The 26788-nt window shown below is 41.1% G+C and overlaps 1 protein-coding gene across 2 annotated transcripts in view; it reads left to right on the forward strand.

The window, feature by feature from the left end:
• RASAL2 (RAS protein activator like 2) overlaps positions 1-26788 on the forward strand; it is a 133756-nt gene that overhangs the window by 64797 nt on the left and 42171 nt on the right. For both annotated transcript variants that reach the window (XM_074151239.1, XM_074151240.1), the window contains 2 exons: positions 12813-12919; positions 26106-26215. In XM_074151239.1, the coding sequence (XP_074007340.1) occupies positions 12813-12919; positions 26106-26215 (217 nt within the window). The remainder of the gene's footprint in view (positions 1-12812; positions 12920-26105; positions 26216-26788) is intronic.

Here is a 26788-nt window from a genome sequence, read left to right on the forward strand (position 1 = left end):
GGGTGGGAGCTTCCTATTCACAGATTGATCAACCTGCCATTGCACGAACAAATTCATTGTAAGGAAGGCTGGGATGCTGTTATAATAGCTGGAGCAGGAAGGGGCTTGTAAACAGGGGAATGCAGGCTCTTCAGTAATGGGGAGGGTATTTAAATTGCCTCTAAGCTTCCTGTTTTTTCTTTTAGCATAAAGCATAATACCTGAGCCTACAAACAAAGCCAACACTATAAGGAGTGGTAGGGATATATTACACTTAGCTGATGAGCTATTGTGCTGACTTACTTGAGCTTCTTCAGCACTGAGACCTGTTTATTCTTTTTTACTTAAATTGATTCTATCATAACCTGCTACCTCTTTTGGATTTTAAAGCCTCGGTTTCCCCTGCACCACTTTTTTGCCTTCTTTCTGTTCCTGCTTGGACTGAAACCTGACACAAAGGGACAACAAGTACAGACCCCACTTACTGCTCCCACCCATGCCTGCTTTGTCAGTACGGGCTGTCAGATGTAGGGTTGAGAGAAGAGGGCAGGATCACGCTCTCAGGTTGTCAGTGTAGACAATAACTGGAGTACTGGAATCCCAAGACCATCAGCTCCTCCCCACACTTCCTACCCTGCTTCGTTCACTTACTGTTTTCTGTATGGAAAAGTTTTCTGGCTGGAGAATGAGTCTTCTTTCTCCTGGTGATGTGGCCGAATGGCTGGATAGCAGCACAGAAGATGAGAAAAGCCTTCTCTCGTTTCTTGGTACGGTAGGGTACTAACTATATATGTATATATATGTATTTAACACTTTACTGGGAAACCTTTACTACTTTCACTGGTGCTTAATTTCTTCAGTCCTTCAGTTACCTGACGTTATTTCCTTGTAAGAGCTTTTAAGTGGTATGCAATTGTTAATTAAACTTGATTACAATCTGTTTGAAATAGTTGCAAACACATTTGGTAAAGGTCAAGTTCTAATTTGGCATGTGCTATGCAGAAAATCCTTTCTGGACTAAACATGTTACTTACTGGTCTGTTTCTCTTCTCTGTGCCATTTGACCATCTGATACCTGTGTTCAGTCTCTACTTCCACTCATTTCTGTCAGCTTGCCTACAACTTAACTTCTCAACTGTGTGATGCTAGTAAGACAAATCAGAGGAGACTGCTGAAAGTTTTTCTTCTTAAGAGAATTGTTTAGATGCATTTAGAACAAAAATTTCAGCTGAGGGAATCAGATACTTCTCTAGCCTAGAAATTAAATCTAGGAAGCACAGTCGAGCAATCCTGTGCTCTATTTCTGGATATTTACACATTAGTTTAACTGCATTCAGGTGGAAAATCGAAACTACTCTTTTACTTATAGTAAATACCAGTAAGAGGTTGAAAATGTTTTAAACAGAATTCACACACAGCAGCTGATTATTGTTTTGTCTTTCCCTTAGAGCTGTTGCTATGTCAAACTGTTGTTACTTGGTTTTGTTCTTTTAATCCCATCTCCACAAATCATTCCATCTCTCTCCTGAATGGTTTCTGTTGTTCTCAGGATGCAGTCTGTTTTCTTTCTGTTTTAATAATTTCCAGGTACTGCGTTGCTCAGACAGGCTGAATTTTCCTTTCCATGGACTATTTAAAATAATGTTTGTTACAATATCTGCTATAATATCTCTTCCCCCACTCTCACCTCCACCCCTAAGTTACAGTAGTCACCACTATGGATCTTTGTCTGTCAATCAAGTAGGTGACAGCCAATCCATACCCTATTTTTTCTCCAGTTTTGTTGTCTTCCATCCAGACCATAGGCAGGTACCTGGTGTGGCTGGGCTCTCTTCAGTAGATAGAGTTTACACTGATCTCTCTATGGTAAGCAGTTCTCTCAGTTTACAGGTCCAGAACAGTACAGAATGTGGAAGGAAAATAAGGGACTCCCTCAGAGTCTATTTTGACTTGCTAACACTTCATTGCTATGTGCTGTGGCCTTCTTTGGGAATATCACACCAGATGTGAACAGCGACAAGAGTATGCATGGGCTGGGCACCGGTGCTGCTCAGCAAGAGACTGTCATTCACGTTTTGTTCCAAACCGAGAGATCCTCGAGATGTCTCCTAAGTCTCACCCCAGAAAGACCAGGAAGTATTTATTCAGCCTGGAGTCTGAAGGGTGTTGCGAAGCTGAGCTATTTAAGGTAGCGTTTTTTGCATCCAAGTACTTAAATTATCATTTTTCTTTCATCTTAAAGAGATACCAATTCCCAAGTGGTGTCTTAACTTTTATGCCATCCCTCGGATGTCTACAGAACATTGGCAGTTTTTATTTTTGTGTGTCCATAACAATAATTCTTATTGCTTAGGGGCAAAATCCTACCACAGTGAGCAAGAGGTACTGAAGCTTAGAGCAGCCTTCTGGCCCATTGAGAGGAATGACAAGAGCTGTTGAGCTTCGATATGTCCAAGGGCCGGTCATCTGTGAGAATTTCCCAATAACCAGAGCGAAAGATTGCTTTTTTGAGAATGCCTGGATTCACAGCTCTTTTACAGAGAGTGAAAGGATTGGTTTTGAAACCCATGGCTCAAGGCTGTTGTTTAATAACAAGGATAATAAATACTGATATCATACTAATGTGTGTCTAAGTCATAAGCCTCTAAACAAATTACATTGCGGGAACAAGTTACCATGCATCAGCTGATCTGCGTTAATTGTCTGTGTGCAATCTCTCTGCAGCAAACACAAGGTAATTTGAATTAGCAGGGGCAGTCCAAAATCATTAGAAGCTAACAAGGACATCAGCATCTCCAGGTCATGTGCAGTAGCAACTTGTGTCTGCTTTTGTGTTGGCACAGTTGTGGAGGCAATTTGTATTGCTGCGCATAGAGTCAACCGTTGAAGGAGGTTTCAGAGGCTGTTGCATGAGGAGGTTAAAAAGGGGCAACTATGCCAAATTTTGTATGGCCACGCACATCATGCAGAGGATATGTTGAACGGCCTAGGGACGTGCATCTGTTTAATTTCTGACTCACATTTGCAGAGCTGGAGTATTCGTTCCTCCGCCTCAAAGCGAATGCATCAGTCTAATAACAGCTGATGTTGTACTCGCTAAATGCCACATACAGCTTCCTCGGAACATTCTGCAAAACGAAAATGTGAGAATCAGTACTTGAAAGCCAAAAATTATTATCTCCAATGATATTCTTGTCCTTTCTCCCAGCCTCATCTCTGTATTCGTCTGCTTTGCATGTTAGGTCTTGTCTTTCAGATTGTAAAGTCCTTTAGGAATCAATGACTTAAACATCTTTTAAGTGACTTAAACTGTCATTTAGGTTGCTTGCTATGCACCTTTTGAACTGGGCACTAATTCAATTACTTTTTTTTTATATATATATACCAGTACAATGCAAGTGTCTAACACCAACAGAATTACCTCTCTGTAAATAAAAAAGTCTTTGATATTTACCTGGATCATCTTGCAAGACTTGTCTGATTGTCTCAATCACTAGTAAAGCAGAGTATCTTCTTTGAAAATCCCTGCTAATGGACTGGGAGGGTTTTTGATCATAATTGGCATCTAGCAGTCGTTTGATGATGGAGTTCTATAGCCAGCGAGCTTTGCAGAGCTTCCTTTGTATTTCCCTTTCCAGGCCTGGTAGCATTTGTACACTTTAGTATACTGTGACGTGGTTGCATTTTCTCTGATGTATCATCTTGTGGCTTCTTTCCCCCTGTCTAGTTGTCTTGATAAATGTAGAAACGCTATTTCTGCAAATTTCAGTTTTCTCCTTTAAGTTATATCTTGTAGAATTTGGAAATGTGATAAATGTGGAAACGCTATCTCTGCAAATTTCATTTTTCCCCTTTAAGTTATATCTTGTAGAATTTGCATAATGTATTTCAGTCAGAACATGAACTTGGACTTCAGGACTTTAAACAGATCAGGGTTTTTGAGTTTGCTTTTACCCTAAGCTTCTTACATAGGCATTTAGTTAAATTTTTATGAGAGTCTGTAAATTGGGCCCAAGTCTGAATTCTCCCCAAGTGAGCAAAATGAGAGAGAATGCTTAATCCAGGATAAAACATTAACATGTTGATTTATTTTTATATGAGGTTTCCTATTTCATTAGGATAATACACATCTGAAAAATGCTGTTCAGATGTTTCTTCTTCTTGGACTCTTTGCTGGGTAAAAAACTGGCTGGAGTGCCAGGCCCAGAGTGGTGGTGAATGGAGTTAAATCCAGTTGGCGGCCGGTCACGGGTGGTGTCCCCCAGGGCTCGGTGTTGGGGCCGGTTCTCTTTAACATCTTTATCAATGGTCTGGACGAGGGGATCGAGTGCACACTCGGTCAGTTCGCAGATGACACCAAGTGAGGTGGGAGTGTCAACCTGCTGGAGGGTAGAAAGGCTCTACAGAGGGATCTGGACAGGCTGGATGGATGGGCCAAGGCCAATGGGATGAGGTTCAACATGGCCAAGTGCCGGGGCCTGCACTTGGGTCACACCAACCCCATGCAGCGCCACAGGCCTGGGGCAGAGTGGCTGGAGAGCTGCTGCCTGGCAGAAAAGGACCTGGGTGTGCTGGTCGACTGTGGGCTGAACATGAGCCAGCAGTGTGCCCAGGTGGCCAAGAAGGCCAACAGCATCCTGGCCTGTATCAGGAGCAGAGTGGTGAGTAGGACTCGGGAGGTGATCGTCCCCCTGTACTCGGCGCTGGTGAGGCCCCACCTCGAGGGCTGTGTCCAGTTTTGGGCCCCTTGCCACAAAAAAGACATTGAGGTGCTGGAGCAGGTCCAGAGAAGGGCAACGAAGCTGGTGAGGGGTCTGGAGAGCAAGTCTTATGAGGAGAGGCTGAGGGAGCTGAGGTTGTTCAGCCTGGAGAAAAGGAGGCTGAGGGGAGACCTTATTGCTCTCTATGACTGCCTGAAAGGAGGGTGCAGAGAGGTGGGGGTCGGTCTCTTCTCCCAAGTCACAGGCGATAGGACAAGGGGAAACAGCCTCAAGTTGCTCCAGGGGAGGTTCTGGTTGGATATTAGGAAGAATTTTTACACTGAAAGGGTTATTAAGCCTTGGAATGGGCTGCCCAGGGAAGTGGTTGAATCACCATCCCCAGCAGTATTTAAAAGGCAGGTAGACATAGTGCTTAGTGACATGGTTTAGTGGTGGTTTTTATCAGTGTTAGATTGACGTTTGGACTAGATGATCTGAAGGATCCCTTCCAACCTAGGCAGTTCTATGGCTCTATCTCCTCGTGCTTTTTATGTATTTTCACCAGGGTAGAAGAAACCATAAGTGAATACTGACAGCACTCAACGACATCTCTTTCTTGTTAATGCTGTCACATGAGCACTCTGAAACAACCTTAAAGAGCAATGAGACAAAAATAGTCTCTTCTGTCTTAACGAAGTTGTGAATACCATACTTTTACTGAATGTATATGCTTTATTGTTATATCTTAAACTGCCTTGGAGCATGTTGAATTTTTGTAGTTTTTGAAATGCTTATTTATTTTTAAAAGGTTCTAAAAGTGAATTAGATACTCCCTTTTTAATAGGCTCAACACATTAGTTTATTTGGAATGAAAATACTTGAATCAGCAGCCCAGCTGATTATTCCCACTTGAACATTCATTCATGCATATAAACCATTTTTTTAAAAATTGCATATATATCTATGTTGGCTGTTTGGTGGTTTTTGTTTATTTTAATACATGCATATAGGAGACCAAAGCATCAGGGTCAAACAGGCACCTACATTATTTATGCAGTGTGGTAGGTGATCAGCAACTTGCAATGAAAGTACTTAATGAAAATGTAGCAGAATAGAAAAGCAGTATCTCTGTTTTGGCTTGTTTTCCTGCCCTACAAGCTAAAATTTTTTAGTGTACTGACTTTGTAAAAGTAAGAAACAAGCTCTGTAGTTCCTGTTGTCTGTGAAACAAATATTGAATCTCTTTTGTCTCTGTAACCACCACTCCACTGGTGGTTACATCTATGAGTAACATCTTCAAAAACTAGCTGCCAGCAGCAAACCTGTAAGTGCTCCAACTCTTCCAAGCTTAGACTTGAGTCTCTTATTTCTTTAAGTGTGTTTGTAAAAGAAATACTAAGTCATAACAAGTCAAGTGCTGCAGGTTTTTATTCTATTTCTTTTGTAGTTAATCCATAAGACTAATTGGCCTTTTGAGAGAGTAGAAAATAGTGCTGAAGGAGGCCTTGAAATCCTTTAGTCCTTTCTAGTCCGTTGCCACACCCCAGTATGGTCTCTTCCATCTGTCCTCTTTGAGAGAAACACTTGTCTTTCCCATTCTTACAGATTTTCAATAACTAAGATTTATTTTTTTTTTTTTTTTACCAAATCTTCCCTCAAGACACTCTTTTATTTTCACTCCCTAGGATTCAGTTATTTCTCTTGGGATAATGACTTTCATATCAGTGTATTGTAAAAATAAAATAATTGCCCAGAGGCCCATAAAGGGTAACTTACTTATCTTGCATGTCTTATTTTCTTAACATACTTCTTCCCTCCTGCCTCCAGTGTAGGGTTTAGCACACTCTAACAGTGTTTCATGTTAAGACTGTGAACTCTTTGGGGCAGAAATGGTTCAGTACTTAAGTCCAGCCATGCTGCATCCTCCAGGCATTACCATATTTGAAATGTATAATAACCTGTCCAGGCAGGTGAATTTCTAAAATGGCACTGAGAAGAGATAAATATTTAGAATGTTTGTCCACTGTGGTAACTATTGCTACATGAGTGCTACAACATTTAAAACAACGACAAATTTTGCTTAAAAAAGGGGGTATAGTATGCGTAGCTTATTGATCCTTCCTTCAGACAAGAGGCTAATTGCAGGATTTTTTGATTGTTCAGGTAATGCTCTGACCAGCAGCAATTGGCATTTTCTCCTGGGGAGTGCCAAGGTAGCTATATAAAGAGGGTAAAAATATTTGGGTGGGTTTGGTTTGCTTTCAGCTGGGGACATTTTTAATAGGAGTGCACCCAAGAGGCAGTCTTTAGAAACACTTAGTCCTGGAAAGGTATTTAGTCATATTGACTGGTTTTGTATTTTTCAAATGCCTGTAATTAACGCAGTCTTGAGAGGCAGAATTAATTGATTCTTTTTATGAATCATATTCTCTATCCCCTCTAGTCGCAGCCCAAGGTACCATCATATCAGGATGTGTGCAGACAAAACAATACCCCAATCCCTGCAATCTTATTATATCTTTCTTTTATTTTCCTAACCAGTAGATAATACACACCAGCAGTCTGCCCTTATCCTACTAAAGACAACACAAAGATACCCAATAAGGATATTTGGAGTATGAATTTGCGGATGGATATTATTATTATTTATTTTATTTTGCTCAACAGAATCTATGATTTGGGAAAGAAATATTAATTTTTTTGTCAGTAGTATGATTTTTTTTTTCCAGTGAATGGTAAATATAGCCTTTCACAAACCCAAATCTTTTTTGCACGAGAGCAAAGGATGTTGTAGCAGATAATTGGTCAGTGCTAAGCCATGTGTTATTATGAACTGCTAAAAGTCACAACTGATTAAACTGTGACTTTGATTATTGATTATGACTTTGATTATTATGACCTGCTAAAAGTCAAAATTGACAAAAGGCTGGTGTGCAGAAAGTGACCAGGCTGAGAACTTTATTACAGAAATGTAGGACCTGCCAGCCTGGAGTAGATGGTGTGATCTCTTGTTTGCTGTGACAGGGACTCGTACCAGCCCCTTATGAGTAATGACAGACAAGAGTTATTCTTACCCCTTTTATGCCATCTTACACCTTTTTTGCATCTCCAGATAGGTCTTTGGGGCTGCTTTAGAGTCACCTCCTGGACTTAATAAGCAGGAACTCAGATCTGGAGATGTTCTTGCCAGTTCTGGGAGAACACAAGCCCAGTCTGGAAGGTGCCACAGTCTTGATGCAAATTCCACTGAGACCGTGCAGTAGTTTCATTGCACTGCCCTTTGCAAAATCATGGACACCCCTCTAATCTTTGTTTCTCTGACCTTATTTGCAAGTTCAGTAACTTAATTCTTTTCACTCTAACCTCTGAAGGTGTTTCGTTGTTACTGATTGTTTCGCCTGCCCTTCTCCAATCCATTTCAAATTCAGAAAAATGGAGATAGAGTGGCGAGCACTCTCCTGCAAAACTGGGGCGTTTGTTTCATCTCTACTTCTCCCACCCTGAGAAAAAGCTCCTCACAGTAGAATATGAATTCCCACAACAGCAAAGTTTCAAATTTCAAGTGGCCAGAGCACCCAGCAATAGGAAATTCAGATGGAGTCCGAGAACCGCATCCTGACTGGAGGTCAGTGAGGCTACACCGCTGTGGCCAAGAGGGTTGGTTGCCTTCAAAGGAGGTCAATCATCAGCACTTCTCATAGTAGTAAGTGGCACCTGTCTTACACAAACCTGCCTTCTGGCCAACAAAACCAGGTTTGGTGTTGCAGAGGGTAGAGAGTGGTGCAATATGAAGATGTGAAAAGAGACCTCCCTTCGTTATATCCTTGGGCAGTTCCCTCTTCAGAGCCGTCTGCCATTGCTGAGTAATTGGCTCAGCTAATTTGTAACTATGTCTATGTAGTCTGTAAATATTTATTTGCATAAATATTTATTTACATAAATATTACTGTATATCACCAATATATGAGGTGATAAATTAGAAGTGTCCCACAGGGATGTTTACAACTCATTTCACAGAATCACAGAATCTTAGTGGTTGGAAGGGACCTTTGAGATCATCGAGTCCAACCACATTAAAAAAAAAACAAAAAAACACACAAACAAACAAAAAACACAACACACAAAACCAACCAAACAACAACACCCCCCCCAAAAAAGAAAAAAAAAAAAAAAAAAAGCACCCACCAACTAAACCCCACACCCACAACCTCACACACAACACCCCACCACAAACCAACAATCCCAGGCACTAGAGCAAGCCCTGAAGAGCCACGTCTACACGTTTCTTAAATACCTCCAGGGATGGTGACTCCACCACCTCCCTGGGCAGGCTGTTCCAGTGCTTGACCACTCTTTCAGTAAAGTAGTTCTTCCTAATATCTAATCTAAACCTCCCTTGCCGCAGCTTCATACCATTTCCTCTGGTCCTGTCGTTATTCCCTTGGGAGAAGAGGCCAACCCCCGCCTCTCTACAGTTTCCTTTCAGGTAGTTGTAGAGGGCAATGAGGTCTCCCCTCAGCCTCCTCTTCTCCAAACTAAACATGCCCAGTTCCCTCAGCCTCTCCTCACAGGACTTGTTCTCCAGACCCCTCCCCAGCTTGGTGGCTCTCCTCTGGACACGCTCCAGCACTTCAGTGTCTTTCCTGTAGTGAGGGGCCCAAAACTGAACACAGTACTCGAGGTGAGGCCTCACCAGTGCCGAGTACAGAGGCACGATGACTTCCCTGCTCCTGCTGGCCACGCTATTCCTGATACAGGCCAGGATGCCGTTGGCCTTCTTGGCTGCCTGGGCACACTGCTGGCTCATGTTAAGCCGGCTGTCCACTAACACTCCCAGGTCCTTTTCTGCCGGGCAGCTTTCCAGCCACTCTTCCCCAAGCCTGTAGCGTTGCTTGGGGTTGTTGTGGCCGAAATGCAGAACCCGGCACTTGGCCTTATTAAACCTCATCCCATTGGCCTTGGCCAATGTTGGATGGATTATTTGTTGGATGGATTATTTTTTTAAGGTTGAAAAGGGGGAAGACCTGTCTAGCTTTTTTTTTTTCTTCTCCTTCCCAGAAATTGAGAGTGCATGAAAAGGGTTTCAGGTTGTTTATCCATAGAAACAATGTGATTTATCTGTAGTCTTGGTCCCTGAGAGTGAGCAATGCAGAAAGCAGTTGTAATTTAATACTAAGCCGATGAGAGGTATATTGATTTTTACAGCAGGTGAAGATTATGCAAGAGTAGCCTCTAGCATTGTTTGTGGAGCAGGGAAGGGAACTAGCTAATTTTTTGTGTGGTTGTGACAGTATAGATTTTTGTTTTTTACACGAGTCAGCAAAATTACTGTTCTACAGGCAGGTTGCTTTAGCTTTCGATTTCCGGTTAACATATCTCGACAATTTTGCTATATCTAGGTCTTCTTTTTTCCTGGGGACTGAGCATGTTGTTTATTTGCTCTTGTTCTTTAGAAGGAGAAAAGAGGGAAATGTAGTTTTATTTTTAGTTCACTGTGGGCATCTTGTGAATATTTCATTTTCCCTTTTCCATTTGGAACACTTCTGTGATGGTCTGAGAACGGAAGAAACTCATTTTACTGATGGAATCTCAGTGGTTTATTTCCAGAGAACTTGAATTGCTGCTGGGTGGATGCGGGGGGAAGAGGGAAGGCAAGGAGAGCCAGGTGTGTTCCTTGTTGTAGCTTTTCAACTCCATTTGGTTTAAATTTAAACTTTTTCCTAAACTGCCCTTCCTGCAGAATCTGTTATTGAAAATAGTGGGGAATTCGGGCTCCTGTTTTCATTTATGACTCAGCAAAGTTAACAGACTGTGTTAAATTACTGAAGCAGCTTTGATGTGATTTCCTGTGTGTGAGAAGTGGATAAAGCCAAACCTATTACGTTACACATTACTATTCGACGTAAAATAAAAGGTGTTTGCTTTAGTCCCCGGTTCCAAGTGAATATATCACCCCCATCTGCTTTCATTACATTTACAGTGAGAACAGCAGAAGCAGTGGTTTAAATCCCTCGTTAACACAGCCCTCTTTGGGAGAGCAGTACTTACAGGTGCTGCAGAAAATAAGTTTCCCTTCATAGAGGCAGGGGGAGGAGGCTGGCGGTACAAAAGAGCGCATCCTCAAATAAAACTTATCAACCTCTGCAAAGGCTCCTGATAGGGTGCCACTGACCGTTACTCAAAAACCTTGGTCTAGCGCTGGCCCTGCTCCAAGCGCCTTGTTCTCTAAAGGTGCCCCGAGAGGGACTTACCCTCCAGCACTGAAACAGACGATGCCTCCTTAGCTGTACCAGAAAGTGCTGCTCATCAGCCGAAAGGGAAATCTCCCCAGTTTGGAGCCATAGCTTGCTCTGTCGCAGTTATTGCGAGCTCTGACAGACCGTGATTTACTTAAGTGGGTGCGAGCAGGGCTTCTGCATTGTCCTCACGGTCGGCGGCGAGCGCGGCTCTGCCCTGCCCATTTTCCAGTGGCAGCTACATTGTGTGCTAGACTTTGTTTGCCCAGTTCGGGAGGCTGTTGTCCCTCTTAGCGGTTCTTTCCCCATCGAGGGTTACAAGCAGATTGAGAGGCTGAATGTTAGCGGTCTGGTTTTTTAAAAGATAAATATCTACAGTGTGAGACACTGGTACTGCAGGGTCCAGATTTCTTAGCCTCTTGTTCAGTATGCTCCATTTTGTCGTTCTTCAAGCATCCATGGGAGATACATATTATAACTCTGGTGAAATCAAAATCCGGTATGCAAAGACATCACAAGTAATGTTATCCCTGAAGAAGGCTTTTCTCGTTTTTCCTTCGATTATTTTGAGGAAAACACTGCTCTTGTGGCACCAGCTGGCTGTCTATCTCTGTAAACCTTTTTTTTTTTTTTTTTGCTGCTGTGAATCAGGATATACAGTGAAATTTTCTGTAGCAGAGGGAAGCCGGCAGTTGGGCGTCTGTTAATAGCCTGAAAGTAACTAATGAGGATGTGCAGTCGGAGCGATTGATTGAATAGCTGCAGTCCTGTGTGTTTCTTTTTCACTTGCTCGCTGGCTGGCTTGCTCTCTGCAAGCCGTGGGAAGGGAGGGGGAACGGAGAGACCCAGCTTTCTCTTAAGTGGAAGTAGCACGGATCCCCAGGGCCAGGCGGCCAGAAATGGAAGTTTAAGCTGCATCTGTCTCTTGAAAGGCAAACGGCAGGAGTCAAAATGTCACTGTCTGGAGTCACGGCTTACTCCTTTTCTCTAAGATTCAGAAGATAACAATGGACTTTCTGCTAGGAAGTGATTTTTTTCCTTCCCCGTGTTGGGGGATGTTTTGTGAAGCTGGATTCCTGTAAGTGTGGCAATTGAGCTGGAGATGGGCAGCAGTTGTGATAAAGGTATCTATATGTATATATGTATCTAGCTATATATAAAAATGCATATATGTACAGTATATGTGTGTTTGTGTAGAGATTTTTGATAGTGTGTATGCTTTATTATGCTATTAATCTAGTATTTATACTAGAAAAAGGTAGAAGTACATCTTGTATGAATATTTGTGCTCGTCAGATCAGCCTGCATGGATTTAAGATGCCAAAGTCGTATCTTAGTAAGGTCATATTGCCAGAATGAGGAGAAGTTGACCTATTTTTTTTATCTGCAGAGATATATATGTCATATTACCCAGGCAGTTATGAGTCTTCTGCTGGTTGCATGGTTTGAGCAAGTAGTGTGATCATATAAGTCCGAACTTTGACCTTTGTCAAATTGTGTTTAGCTGTGACTAAAATTGAGCTTCCCTGTGTCTTGATTTTAGTTATCTGTTAATCACTGAATTGCTGCTGGGAAAAATAAAATAAAATTAAAGCTGTCTGAATACTATCTCACAAACAGTAATAGAATACTTAATATGTTTGGGTATTGATCTTTACCAGCATTTTTTTATTGTAATTGCCTATTGCCTACAGTCAAGTCACATTCACAACCCTGAATCTGTCAGTGAAAAGTCCACTGTAATTTAGGAATAAGATATAGAAAAATAGGTGAGTGTAATTCAGCAGTTTAGCAATGCACTTGAAACTTTGCTGAGGCATCTTTCCTACAGAGCATAAAACCTGACTATTCCCCACCCCCCGGCACCCATTCATCTTCTTTTTCTTCTCTTCCTTAGAGGTCCCAGCAGAGAGATCTCCTCGCAGGCGGAGCATCTCCGGGACCAGCACCTCTGAGAAAACCAACTCCATGGATGCTTCGAATACTTCTCCTTTCAAAGTGCCAGTAAGTGTGCTTTTCCTGTAAAGGAGGAATTTTTCTCACTGAATAGGAGGAGGAGATTAAAATATCACAGTAGAAAACTAAGCTCTGAATGAAAAAAAACAAACCCACAACCAACTAGTATTCAGTTAATATTTCCAGTTGACCAAGAGGTGTTGCTATCAACTGTCATGTATTATCAATGAGATTTCTGGTAGATCTGTATCTTGCTTATTTTCATTGCCTTGATCCAAAGTTGTGAATAGTGAAACATTAGTGTTAATGTGGGTAGCGACCTACATAAATACTTTTGAAGTCGCCACCAGGGATTGCATTACATATTCAATTTTGACTAGAAAAAGAAGTTCCTTTAGGTTGGTGATTGCATGTTATTTTTCCCTCATGCCGGTGAAGTACATAGAAAATTGAAATGGCTTTATAGTTTATTCGGAAGCTGATGAAATTTCTGCAGGTGTGTTAGTTGCTCTTTAGCTCTTCAGTTTTTGTCGTGAGTTTGGTTGGCTGTGAGTCTGCTTGAGACTTTTTCAACTTAGAGACCGGATTTTCTTGCTTGTGTCAGTGTTTGGTCAGTGTATCCAAGAGCATAAAGGCCTTTCTGTTATCAAACTGAGGGTGAATGCTCCAAGTTAAAATGAGGTGCTCAGTAATGTTTTAACAGTATCTGTTCATGTTTTAAAATACCTAACTTGAATATTACAAATATTTTCATTCCCCTTTATATTTTTGGCAAGTAATCTGTCTACTTTAAAACCTGGGGACAAGCAGGAGAAGAATTATCTAGTGAACGTTGGGGTTTTTTTGTATATTCTCTATGGATACAATTAACATTTCTGTTCCTTAGTGTATATGCTCTTGCTTTGCTTTAGATAGCACTCATCTCTTTTAAGCACACTTCCTAGCTTGCTTTGGATACAAATGTGTGTGAAACTTGGGTTTTCACTAAATCCTACATTGTATCATTTAAAAAATAAATAAAACAGCCAAGGATTTAGTGAGAGCTATTTAAATTATAAAAGGGTTGAGGTTGGTCAGAGTGTACAGAATATGTGATGTTCAAAGCAACCTCTAAACCCATGATTTATTGAAATTGAAAAAGGGACCAAGGAAGTAGTGAATATACTGGGTATCCATACTTTGTCCCTTTTCAGAGTCATAGAATAATATAGATTGGAAGGGACGTCCAGAAATCTCTAATCTGTTCCCCTCTTCAAAGCTGGACCAACTTATATCAGGTTGCTCAGGGCATTCTCCAGACAGGTGTTGAAAACCTCCAAGGATGCAGATTGCACAGCCTTGCTGGATGACCTGTTCTCTTGTTTGACTAACCTCAGTGTGAAAAATATTTCTTCTGTAAAGTCTTTCTTGTCAGAACAAAACTTGAACTTATAATATCTATTGAAAGACCGCGAATCACATTTTCCTCTGGTTCAAAAACTATCTGAAGTAGCAGTAGCTAAAACAGAATATATTGCTTAGCCTTGAGAAGAGAAAGCTTAGAGGGAAATCTTAGCAATGTGTATAAATACCTGATGGAAGGGAATAAAGGTGACAGAGCCAGGCTCTTTGGACAAGAGGCAATGAGCACAAATTAAAATATGAGAAATTCTATTTAAGCACAAGAAGAACCTTTTTTTCACGTGGGGTTGACTGACAAACAGTGGAACAGGTTGCCTGGAAAGGTTGTGGAGTGTCTGTGCTTGGAGATATATTCAAAAGCAGACTGGACACATGGTCCTAAGGATCTTGCTTTAGTTTACCCTGCTTTGAGCAGGGGGGTTGAACTAGACAATCTCCAGAGCTGCCTTCCCACCTTGGTTATTCTATGAACTAACTCCATCACTTCAATAATCTGTTTTCTGGGTAACGCTTAGGGGAAAAGGGGTGTTGATCTAGTTGCCAGTGAATTTATGCCAATCACAAGAATATGCTGTTATGTCAAGTTCTGAGATTTTTGTGCTCAGCCCATGGTCCACACAGTTCCAGGAGGATTTCTGAACTCTGAGCACCTTCAAAAGTCCGAGCTATTCTCATCTTCCTATATAAGAAATTCTCTGTCTTCTCTCTTCATATATAAGTAATTGCCCTAGCCTTTAGATGCGTACATACATGGTCCTCGTCTTTGTCTAATGACTGTAAGCTACATATCAGAAATGTTTGATGATTATTTGTATCTTTTATATGCCTCCTTTTTTAATTTGTTCCTCATTTTTGTACTTTTTTTTTTAATGTCGATCCTATCTTTTAAGCAATGTTTTAATGTTTCTCTAATGATTCTGTAATAGTTCTCTAATATGTCTCAGCTCTTGCTCCCTTTCAAAACAAGAACTTTGCAGAATGTTTCTTATTTTCCCTGGCAGAGTATTGGGCTTTTAGGACTGGCAAACGGGCTCAGGAAGCAGTATGTGGCTGCCTTTCTTGGGCATAAACCAGCAAAAAAACTTGTGCCACGTTTAGCTGGTATTATGCTTCTTTGTCTTCCTGGCCACCTGTATACCCAGGAGCATAATGCACCCTCCCGTTTTTCTCATAGGGACAAGGCTTCTGACTTTATAGGTTTTGATCTAAGTAACCTATTTATATGCTGTTACTTCTTAGCAGGTTGCAGTGCAGGTGGAGGCTGAGATCACCCTGTTTTAAAACATGTCAACTTCGGATCTGTTTAAAAAGAGCAAGCTGCAATTAGAAGTCACATTGCTTAAGAATACAGATGAGCTCAAGCCAAAACTTCTGAAATAAAATACCCTGCTGACTTTGTGGATTGGCACACATCTAATAGGTGAATGATAAGATGGGGAGGAATCGTGTTTCTTCCTTTGATTTATATTAAGAATTTCCCAGCTCTCAGAAGTAGGTAAGATGACTTGGGTGCCTTATGGAAGTCTCAGATCAGTGGTCTGAGAAGAGCTTCAAGTGAAGGATGTAAGGGGTGCCTGTGATGGCTTTAGATTTGTGTGTTTGTGAGGTCGTCTTTACTTGACAGGGATTTATTGTGCATACAAAGGAGATTAATAATAAGAGAATTTGCGTTTTTGTTTTTCCTAACATTGACACCTACAGTACAGGTTGGAGGTTATAGGCAGCTGCAGTGTAGTGCTGTCTCAGTTATCCTTCCCATGGACCTGACTCTGTGCCATACCTCTTCTGCTCGCTGCTTGGATTTCTAACAGAAAGCAGCTTAAGGCAGGGGACAGCTTAACCTTCTTCCATACTGATGGAAAATTATGCTGAGACTTTCATAATAAGTTGCTTTTACAGCTTTTTAAGTTTGCCTCTCAGAAAAGCTATTTAAAAGCTGTCTTCTCAATAGGACAGTGGCTTCCAGCATGTTCTGTGCAGGTTTTTTTCCTTTCAAACGCCAGGCAGTGGTACTCACTCAGAACAAGGCATCTGTTTTTTTAATACTGCTAATTGGCATTTGTTTAGCATCTGGAATTTTGATTCATAACAACATAATGGCCTTTAAGCGAACATTTCCTTGACGAGACATTTTTTAAGTAGTCTCTTCGGTGGCAGTGGTCAATGAAGGATTTATTTTAAGGGGCTGACGTGTAAAGTTCAGGACATTTGCCTTCCTACCTTCCACACTGCGTGTGCACTGGATGAAAAGATGTATGTTTAAATTAACTATTGTGTGAAAGTAGAATTTCAGTAGTTATAAACGTACTCTTTCTGCGGACTAACCGGTACGTGGACCAGCACGTGTATCGCGTTTATTCTGGTTATCTCCCACCAAGGGGAATAAAGTGGATTCTGTTGATGCTGACATTGCACAGCACAAGGCGTTCTTCTTTCCCATTTCCCCAAATATTCTTTTCTGCAGTTAAAACATTAATCTCCATGTAGTTTCAGTGCTGTTAATTGCCGTTTGACAATTTCTGGGAGGAATATTGAGAGAGAACGGAAGAGCACAAAAGGTAGGAAAATTGAGATGAGGAAGCGTGTGTGTGTGTGTGTGTCTTCTTGCATATAGACAGATGTGTGCTGTTTATAGATACGCATATGTAGGAAAAGTCATATTTTTAATAATGAATATTATTTGACTGAACAAATAGTAAGGCAGACGGAACTGGCTAGAAGTAGGTATCATGACGCATAGGTGGGCGAGAAACCAGCTTTTCCCTTCCCACACACACTATGTCCTGGCAGAGTGTCTCAGTCTCAGTGCATCCTGTTCCCTACTGTTGCACTGTTGAGCCCCGGTAGCACTGCGGCAACCTACCATATTCTCTGATTGCTCTGCCCTTGGAATTGAGGGAGCAGGGTAAATATGAGATTATCAACATCTTCAAACCTCCTGCAGTAGAGAGGAATTGCTAAACCGCTCTTCAGACTCACATTGCGCTCTCCAATTTTGGCTTCTTTGGGGTAGGGTTTTAATGTGTTGTTATTACAAATAATATATGATTCATCCATGTCTGCTGGCTGTTAGGAAAAAAAAAAAAAGATGAGAAAGAGGCAAAGAAACAAGTGCAAATGAGATAGGAAAGCCGGAACACAATCTTCAAAGTAAATAAAATTATTTTTATGGCAACCCTGTGTGAAGATGATGGGAAGACTGATACTTACAGATTGCCTTCCTTGGTTTGTTTCTAGTCAAGAGTATAATTGGATCTATAGAAATACTGTCTGCCTCTTCCCTCTTTAAGAGTACTGCTAAATGGAACAGAAGACAATGCAGCCAACCTAAGTGAAGGTCAAAGCTTGATGAGATCTCGCGGCTGCCCAGCCTCATCTTTTATGCAGTCAGCAAGATTGTTGCTTCTCCAGAGCACTGCTCTGCTACCGTCATGCTGCCAGGTTAGGACAAGTCTGATCTTTTCTGGCCATGTGACCTGACGGCATACAAGTACATATTTTTAATTCTGCGTCAGCGCCAACGCAGAGATGAGATTGTTGATTTACACTAATGTGAGGCATCGTGGCATCCTTCATGAAAAACTGGCTGTGCTCAAATCTGTCCTCCCTGTTGTTAAGATTAGCATTTTTCCTTCCGCTTTCCCCTCTTTTCTTATCGTAACACATTTGTTTGAATCTGCCTTTATTTTTTATCATTTGCCTGTGATGTGATGGCTTAGGTGTACTTGCTATTATTCTACAGATGTTTTGTGTCACAAGGCATAAATGTGTGATTGGCTACGTCCACGATGCTCACCAAGTTCTCATCTGTAGCTTAATTCTGGGTAATACTGTTCATAGGCTCTATAACCTTCACAATATCTTTCTGCCAGGACAGGTTTGTTCATTACATCAAACTTTAGAGTTGAGATGGGTATATCCAGTCTGTGACACCGTCTGGTGGATCTCAACAGCAGGAACACTTTTCTCATGTTTAGTGTAAAGTTAACTTTATCTAAGTCCCCTGCAATTAAACACTGGTCACATTCCTGTCATCCTTGGTTTAATATTATTTAAATGTGTACCTACTCATTCTATTCTTCACCTCCAAATCACGGCTTAGTCAAGTTGTGCAGAGTTTAATTAATGCATCCTCTGCAAATCAGTCCTTCTGGCCCTTTTATCACTTTTCTTGCTCTTCTGTTTTTAATTCCCTTCAATTGATTCTCCAAGTTCTGGTACTGAAGTTCACAGGAATGTGTGTTATCAGTTCCTAATTGCTCACAACCCTTAGTGTTATTTCTCTGTCCTCCCTGGCCCTTGCTTCACCTTCTAATTTAATATGGCTCAGTGTAATTAGTGTTCTGTTTAACTTTTCTTCCAGATCACTAACAAAGATGTTAAACAGAAACAGTCATGCCACTATCCCCACCACATCCCATTGGACCCTTTCTTCTACCTTGATACCTTATCACTTGTCATAATTACTCTTTTTAGATATCCTGCAGCCAGTTCCCGGGTTTTTGTTACTAGCTTTGACAAAGCTCATTTCCATTAATTTTTCTAATTAGTATGTATGTTGTATTATCAAAAGGTATTCTGAAGTGTTGGGCTGCTTACTGGCTGTGTGCCAGGGGGCTGAAGAGCCAGGGTCATGAAAATTATTGCCTCCTTCATGACATGAGGGAAAGACAAAAATGCAGCCACTTGAGTCGGGGTGGTGTAGGCTGGAGGCCATCACTTCTCCACGTACTTCCACTTCTCCACTCCACTCCACTTCTCCACTCCACCAGCTGCACCCAATAACTGTTCTTTGGTTAAACACTCTGAAAGAATCAGGCAACCTGTTTCTTATAATATTTATTATTTATCACCATTATTTTGTTGTTCTCTAGGCAGACTTCTGACCTTTATTCCTTTAATTCCTGGATACGGGGTTTTAAGGATGCTCTTTTCCTTACACTAGTGCCTGATGTGGACACCTCCCATGAAGGCTCCCAGGCTCTGCTCCCAGTCGTGTCCATGCTAAACACCTTGCTGAACTGGGATCTGAAAAGTTGATGTAGCTCTCCCCAGCTATTGGGTAGCTCTTGTTTGTTCATGAATTTTTTAGTATGATTCCCAGTGACTTGGAAATTTGATTCCTTTAGTAGTTTTGACTGCATATCATGCAGAGTACATGCAATCTTATGATACATCTTATTAATAGATCTGTTATCTGTGCATTCTTGTTGTGATATCCTCTCCTTTTCCTTGGTTTTCTTATTACTGTTCTTAAACTTGTTCATCCTATTCTGCATCCCTCCTGTGGCAGCAGACAATTTTTCATTGGAAAGTTGAAACTGTTATCTGGCCAAATCTGCAGTGCTGTCCCATCAGGGGAAAAATATCTTCCTGATCCTTGCTGTTGATCAGCTTGTGTCCTGAAGCATGATAATTGCTCACTCTTGTTATTTTTAAACCTGACTAATGCAGCTACATATGTTATTCTTCCTTATATAAACACATAATCCTTTTTTAATCTTGCTGAAAAAATTTGTCTGTATAATATCTTGTGGTAGAGGATTCTACGGGCTGATTTATAGATAGCAATAGAAAAGGTCTCCTGACAATCAGTTAAATGTGCTGCCTCTCGTGTTAAATTGTGCCTTGGTTTTCTTATGTAAGGGAGCACATGAGGAGCTTAGTTAATTTCCATTCTATTTGTTTTATACATCTATAATCCCTTCTTGCTTTTGTTTCCAAAATAAATTGTCGGTCTTTAAAAGATATCATTTGTAAATCCCCCTCTTGTCTGCCTTTAATCAGTTTATACTTCTGGAGTTTCGTTTTGTTCTAGTTTTCTTGCTGCGATGAGAAGCTCAGAAGAGAGAGGTGCATTAGTGTGAAAGCTATGGCAGATTTACATAATACCACTTTACTTTTATTGTGCTTTATCCTTTGTTTTTACATTCAAACATGTTTTTTATTGTTGTCTGCCTTTGCCCAAACCACCTCTTCAGTGACATAATGCAGGCTTTTTTGATGAGTTGATGGTGGAATTTGACTGTTGTAAGTCACTGTCTTGCTCTTTACATTACCGCCAAGGTGGATGTGTAGTTGTTTTCAGCTGCTTTTCTACTGTGTGAGTAGCTGAGAGCCTTTTCAAAGGCAGTCACTGCTAATATTTTAATAATGAGTGTTCCTGGGCTCATAAGCAAAGTTCACCTCCTTGCTAGTTATGTTGGGATTTTGTTGTTCTACAGGGGATAGTAAACTTCACTGTGTTTGCTCCTAATCCCTGGAATATCCTGCTAGCTGTATCTTTCCATTTTATGACCTGGCTATCTTCCCCTGCTTCTTTGCTTCCCACAGCTTTACAACATAACTGGCACAGGAGAGCATTTTCACTTGGCTACAATTTTTATTTTTTTTTCCTGATAGCTGCTTGTGAGCAACTTTGGAAATAAAATGCTTCGTGTACTAACAACACCCAGTAGTTGGGAGGCAGTTCTGCTGTCGTCCATAGTCACTTGAGTGTTATCTTTGTACCCATCCAGTCCTTCCCCTCAGAGAGAACAAGTCTCATTGCTCTGTAAATGAAGTTTCCCACCTGCTGTTATTAATAATGCATTAGTGCTCCTCATCGAGAATTATAAATGTCCAAGATGCATTGCAAGCCTCCAAAAGGCAATGTGTTTGTCCCCAGAAATACCTAATGTAGGTAACGGTGCTGCAAACTACAGCGCTGTATATTAGATGAACCTTTATTGTCGCCCATTTTACCCTGGGGTTTGTGCCTTGAAACTTCTGCTAATACCGTTGCATTTTATCAATTAATAATTTGTGTTATATATAGTTTTATTAGTTTGTGGCTGAATTAACCATTGACTTTCGAAACAACAAAGACAGCAATTATGCATGGGCTCGTCTCTCCAAAATGAAGACTCATTGCACCTGTAGAGAGCAATAGTCAGAGTTGCGTAGTTCAAACTTGGTCTGTCTTTGAATTTGTTGGGCAGTTCGTGTGCTGTGCTACAGAGATCAAGGACAGACAGTTTCATCTTTAGCACAGAGTGAGCATTTCCTAAATCCAAAGCTGTCCTGAACAACCACCGTCCCTGAGTTTGAAATACTTGGGGGTCAGAGTTTCTTTACCTTCCCCGTTCAACTATGGAGGGGAGTTACAAAAACCTGCTGAATTCATCACTTCTCCTGTGGCAACTTCTTCTTGGCAGAGTGAGAAAGATGAGTTGCTTAACTTCCAAATGAGATGAATAGAATTCTCAGTGGGATTGAATTATTTTTAGATGTTGTATCGTTGGGATTTCTTCTCTCAGTGTTTGATGCTTTTGGCTGAGATGATGAACCTGCTCTGAACCTATTCCACACGCCTGATTAAGTGTGTGCTTGTGTGCTCTCTCTCTGTCTGACTCTCCCCCCTGTCTCTCTTTTCCATCCCTTTTCCCCTAAACCTGTGGTTCTGAGAGGAATTTGTTCTGAGCTTTTTCCCATTAGGTGTGGACCATCAAATCTGTCTCTTGAGGGATGAAGGCACAATTCTTCTACAGTTATTCTCTCACTGGACTCCTCTTAAAATACTGCATTTAGACGGTACTGATCTTTTCAAATTGCATCCTAGCTAATTTATCCTACAAAATATTTTGTACTTTTTCAGTTAAGAACGTAGTCTCATAATTTCTGGCAGTTTGGGTAATAAGTTTACATCTTTTTATCTGAGGGTGTTTGTTTAAGCAGTAAAATTCCCACTGTTTTTAAAAAAGTTACATGATGATTCTTAAAGCTCAGACACATCATTACATTTAGGTATAAGAACCAAACAGTGGTGTATTTTGTGTTGAAATAAGTATTTAAGAGAAATACCTAGACAATAAGAAAAGTAAGGGTGTTTTTGGCTTTTTAGTTGTACAAGCTACAGCTATTAGCACTGGCAGGGATATCTTCTCTATAGAAGGAAAAGGAAATAAAACTTTCAGTTAGTTGGAAGTGTTGCAGATAGAAGTTTTCATCGCTACATCTTTTCTATATCTGCATTCAGTATTTAAAAGCATTTCCTTTGGCAAATGGAAGTCAAAAAGCTCTGCTCAGTTCTGGCACGTGTGAATTTTTCGTGCTGCTCCCAGGTTGTCCATCTGTAAGCACTGGCCCTGCATGAACTGCCAACAAGGTGCAGAGAGAAAATACTGCAAATGTTTTCAAGTCTTTTGAGGATGACCAATAGGTACACTCTTTGTTTGAATAATTTTTATCCTTAAGTATGTTCTTTCCCTAATATTATATTTTTTTCTATACAGTCAACTCTGGATAGCCTTATTTAACCCCAGATAACATGTTTATTTCATTAGGGAATAGATTATGTTCAATTAAACCGAGAACGTGTTTCACTAATGTTAAAGCAATGCCAATTTAAAATTGTGCATGCACACAAAAGTGAATAATCACAGTCCCTCTCTAAGCGGGATTTGGAATGATTCAATATAAATACTTTTGGACTCCTGCTGAATTGGGTCAGCTTTGTCTTCTTTGCCCTTAAGGGGAGAGAAACATGTTACTCCGTGTTTGCAATTTGAGTAGCCTGCGAGGTACTGGAATGAAGCCAGAGTCCACCAGATCTGAATCCCTGTAGTTGGGTTTGTTACCTTTTATGCTGAGAGGTCAGAATATATGAAAGTGCCTTTGAAAGTGCTATACATCCTCTACTTGAATTCCAGCAATGGCCCCAAGAGAAGCCCAAGAGCATCTATTGATTACAGGGGTTTTTTCAAAGGCACCTTTTCAATACCAGGACCAAGAAAAGTGCAGGAGCATGGACAGAGTTTGAGTGGCACACACAGCTAAAGCATTTCTTCCCCTTTGACAGTACCTTTTTCCCCAGCATGTAGATTTGTGGGAGGTTTTTTGGCAGTATGTAGATATTAGGCCTTTTCTTTTCCACTTTATTTTCTACTTCAGGAGAATATAGCAGCTTTCACCCCTGAGGAGCCTGCTGGCTGGCAAGCCTCAGAAATTGAAGGGCAGCCTTAAATGTAGCACTACCTTCAGATGCAGAAAACAGATTTTCTCTTGTTTTGTCCCCTGCAGCACCATCCCACAGGGCATCCCAGTTTCTCTGTGCTGCCCGTGGACAGGCACGTGTCAGGCTCTAGTGTTTGTGAGCAGGTTGTTTCCTACTCAAGTATTTGGGAGAGGACAATCCCCATATGCTGGAAAGATCCTACATCCAGCATCAGGTATGAATAGGCTTTTGATAATACATCACCATCCAAATCTCAGTGGAAGAGAGGAGACAGGCCATCTTGCTGTATTTGCTGAAGATGTCATGAGTGTGAGCCTGAGGAACTGTGGATTTGGTGGGATTTTTTTTACACTTGACAATTGAGCAGGACTCACTTGGTTGTTCATCAAAAAGAGTGAGAATGAATGTGAGGACAGAGAGAATCCACCTTCCAGTGTGTACAGTGAGGGGAATTGTGCTGTTTCAAGGAGGAGTGAATTGTGTGGAAGAGGGAAAAACAGAATGTAAAGGCACCAAGAATAACAGAATGAGGAAAAGTAGAGAGAGATTGAAGGTTGTGCTTGTTTAAAAGCGAGAGGATACATTTTGTTTCAAAAGGAACACTGAAAGTGTGGGAAGATAAAGGCAATTATGAGACTGGAAAATTGGTTTAGAGATGCTTGCTGTGTATGCCTTGAGCCAGACCAAATACGAGCTTTGCTGTCTTTTCCAACAGTTAACCTGGCATCTACTATGAGAAGAGAGTAATAGCCCTTTCCTTGGAATACTGTAGAATCATAGAGTGGCCCAGGTTGGAAGGGACCTTGAAAGATCACCTGCTCCAACCTTTTGTGGGAAAGGGAGCCTGCATGAAATTATGTACCACCCTGTCCAACTGTAGATAAACCGCATTTTCTTCCTGAAGAGGTGAAAGAGATGGGAGATTTTTCAGACTAAAAGGTTACAGATAAAGTCATCTTTTGTTGTGATGGCCTAATTCTTAGGAGTCTGAGAGATTAACAAGTCACATACTTCAGCCTGGCTGAGTCACCAGGCTTTGTCGGTGTTCTGCATAGGAAAGAACAGGACACCTTGTTTGTCTCCAGTTTGCTGATTTCTGTATTACAGGAAGCAGCTGTGGGCAACATCTGTCACCTGTCCCAAACACAGCTTGTGTAGGCTTGCCTTGCGAATGTGTTCAAAATTAGCTGTACTCGACTTCTGTCCCTGCAAAACATAGATGATGGGAGAGAGGGCTGGCCCCAGCTGGCTGTCACTGTCACTAGACCTTTATTAAAGTAAGGGTGTAGATCTGATGGTTCAATCCACACCAAAAGGACATTCACTTTGAGCAAATTCTACCAACCTATAACCAGTCTATAATATTCTTGACAAACGTGGTTTCACTCAGGTGTGTTTGGTTAAATCTTATGACAGCAGCGCACAGGGTACGGTGGCTCCGTGCAGCTGCTCTGTGAAGGAGCAAAACAGATTTGGCCCGTAAAATGTTGCTTAATCCTGTTGGATTAAGAACCTTTGTATTTGCTTTGATCATGCCAAAGAATGTATCTGTACGTCTGTCTGCAAGCCTTTTCCATTTTGACACAACATAGTTTATTTAAAATGCTTATTATGCTCAAAGTGATTTGAAGGTCTGTTGGAGAAAACCAAATGTGCAGGTGTTGAAATGTTTCTGTGATTTGCCCACACATACAGATGCACACACGCCTTTGTATATCAGTGGTCAGACATACTCGTCTTACACTACTGATAATACAGCAGTAGCTCTTGATGATATCTGCAACGAGAAAACCATGAGGAGAGGATGAGGGCTTGTTTACCTGGGAAAGAAAAGGCTAGGGGATGATATAAGGCAGCCTACTGCAATGGAGAGGGGAATTACAAAGATGATGGAGTCAAACTTTTCCCCATGTTGGCAGATGCTATAATGAGGCAGCAGCAGTAGATTGCTGCTCGGGAGGTCTTTATTGAGCACAAAGAAGATTTGTCTCACTGGAAGGGTAATGCAGCACTGGACTGAGTTGCCCGGGGAGGTGGTAAAATCTCCATCACTAGAGGTTTTCGTGACTTAGCTAGACAAAATGAGAGTTAGGCTGTCCTAGTGTTGGCAGTACACCCACATTGAGCAGGAGGCAGGCTAGATCATCCCCAGAGGCTCCCTCCAGCTAACGTGTCTTTGGCCTGCAATTGTTTGGTGAACAATTGTAGTTCAGAAGACAGATTACTTGAAGATTTAGTATTTTCAGATCACAGGTAGATTTTTGAGTTGAATTTTTGTTTCAAAGCAATACCAGGATTGGTATCTGCAGTCACTAGTATGTGAAATCTTTTTGAAATTTCAATTCTGGCTAGTGAGACTATTGAAATTACAAATTATTGTAAGATTTATCTGCTATATCTAAATTAAAAAGGACTGCCTGGGTGTAACTGGGTGCAATAGGAGCTCACAATAAAAGACCTCTTGTACCCTTAATGTGACCAAGAATTAAAAACATGTCGTGTAAAGGGGAGGTAGGAACAAATACTGGTATCTCAGACTACTCCTTATTAAATGTTAATTGTGGTGTTTGGGGTCTCTTGTATAATAGTTGGAATTCATTGAAGTGCACCTGTAATGTGAGTTGTGCTAATTATTGCAATTTGAAGCTATCACATACTGGAACTGTCATTGACAATCTAGCCCTGCCTTTCCTCCTGCTCAGAGGAATTCCAGTACAGCACACTCTGTAAACATTGTTAGCGGGAATCACTGCTGAGTTTAGACTCAGTGACAATGCATTGATTGATTTATTACTGGCATCAGTTTCCCTGTTTCACTTCTGCAACTTCTTATTTTAGGGCTTCTTCAGTAAACGTCTGAAAGGGTCTATCAAGAGGACAAAGAGTCAGTCAAAGCTGGACAGGAACACGAGTTTCCGTCTCCCATCTCTCCGCAATGCTGATGACAGGTAAGGTTCAATGCATCTCCCAAAACAATCTCTCCGTATCCAGAGGCACTTCACAAAATCTACATGCAGCATGCACATGCACTCGCAGAATGAGAGCAAGGAGGGGGATTTATTGTTCAGGTTAAGCATAAGGACTCCAATACACTTTTCTGCATCTGTTTCAAATAAGATGCAGACTTTAAATTTCATGATACAAAACCATTGGATTGATCAGCTTTAGAGAAATTTGCCTTGATGCATGCAATACTTATCCACAGATCGGTGCAGTGGCCAATATAAGGGATTATGCTGGTGCAAGCAGATCAGTTCAGCTAGCACTGGCAAAGCAAAAAGACGTACGGTGCAGTTCAGGCACATTAAGAATCCTTGCTAATGTCAGTCGATTGTTCAGTTACTGCAGTGTTACTACAATGAACAGACGGTCTGTTTTTTAGAAAACTGGAAAACTCAGTAACTTCTGACCATCTTAGTGCTCCATTTGGTATATTCTTGCTTGTTTAGTTTCTGGCTGGCATTTCAGACATGGAATGGATTGTATATGAGGCAAGCAAAAGCTCATACACACAGTTTTTC

This window comes from Numenius arquata, chromosome 8 (genome assembly GCF_964106895.1).
Source record: "Numenius arquata chromosome 8, bNumArq3.hap1.1, whole genome shotgun sequence".
Taxonomy (NCBI): Eukaryota; Metazoa; Chordata; class Aves; order Charadriiformes; family Scolopacidae; genus Numenius; species Numenius arquata.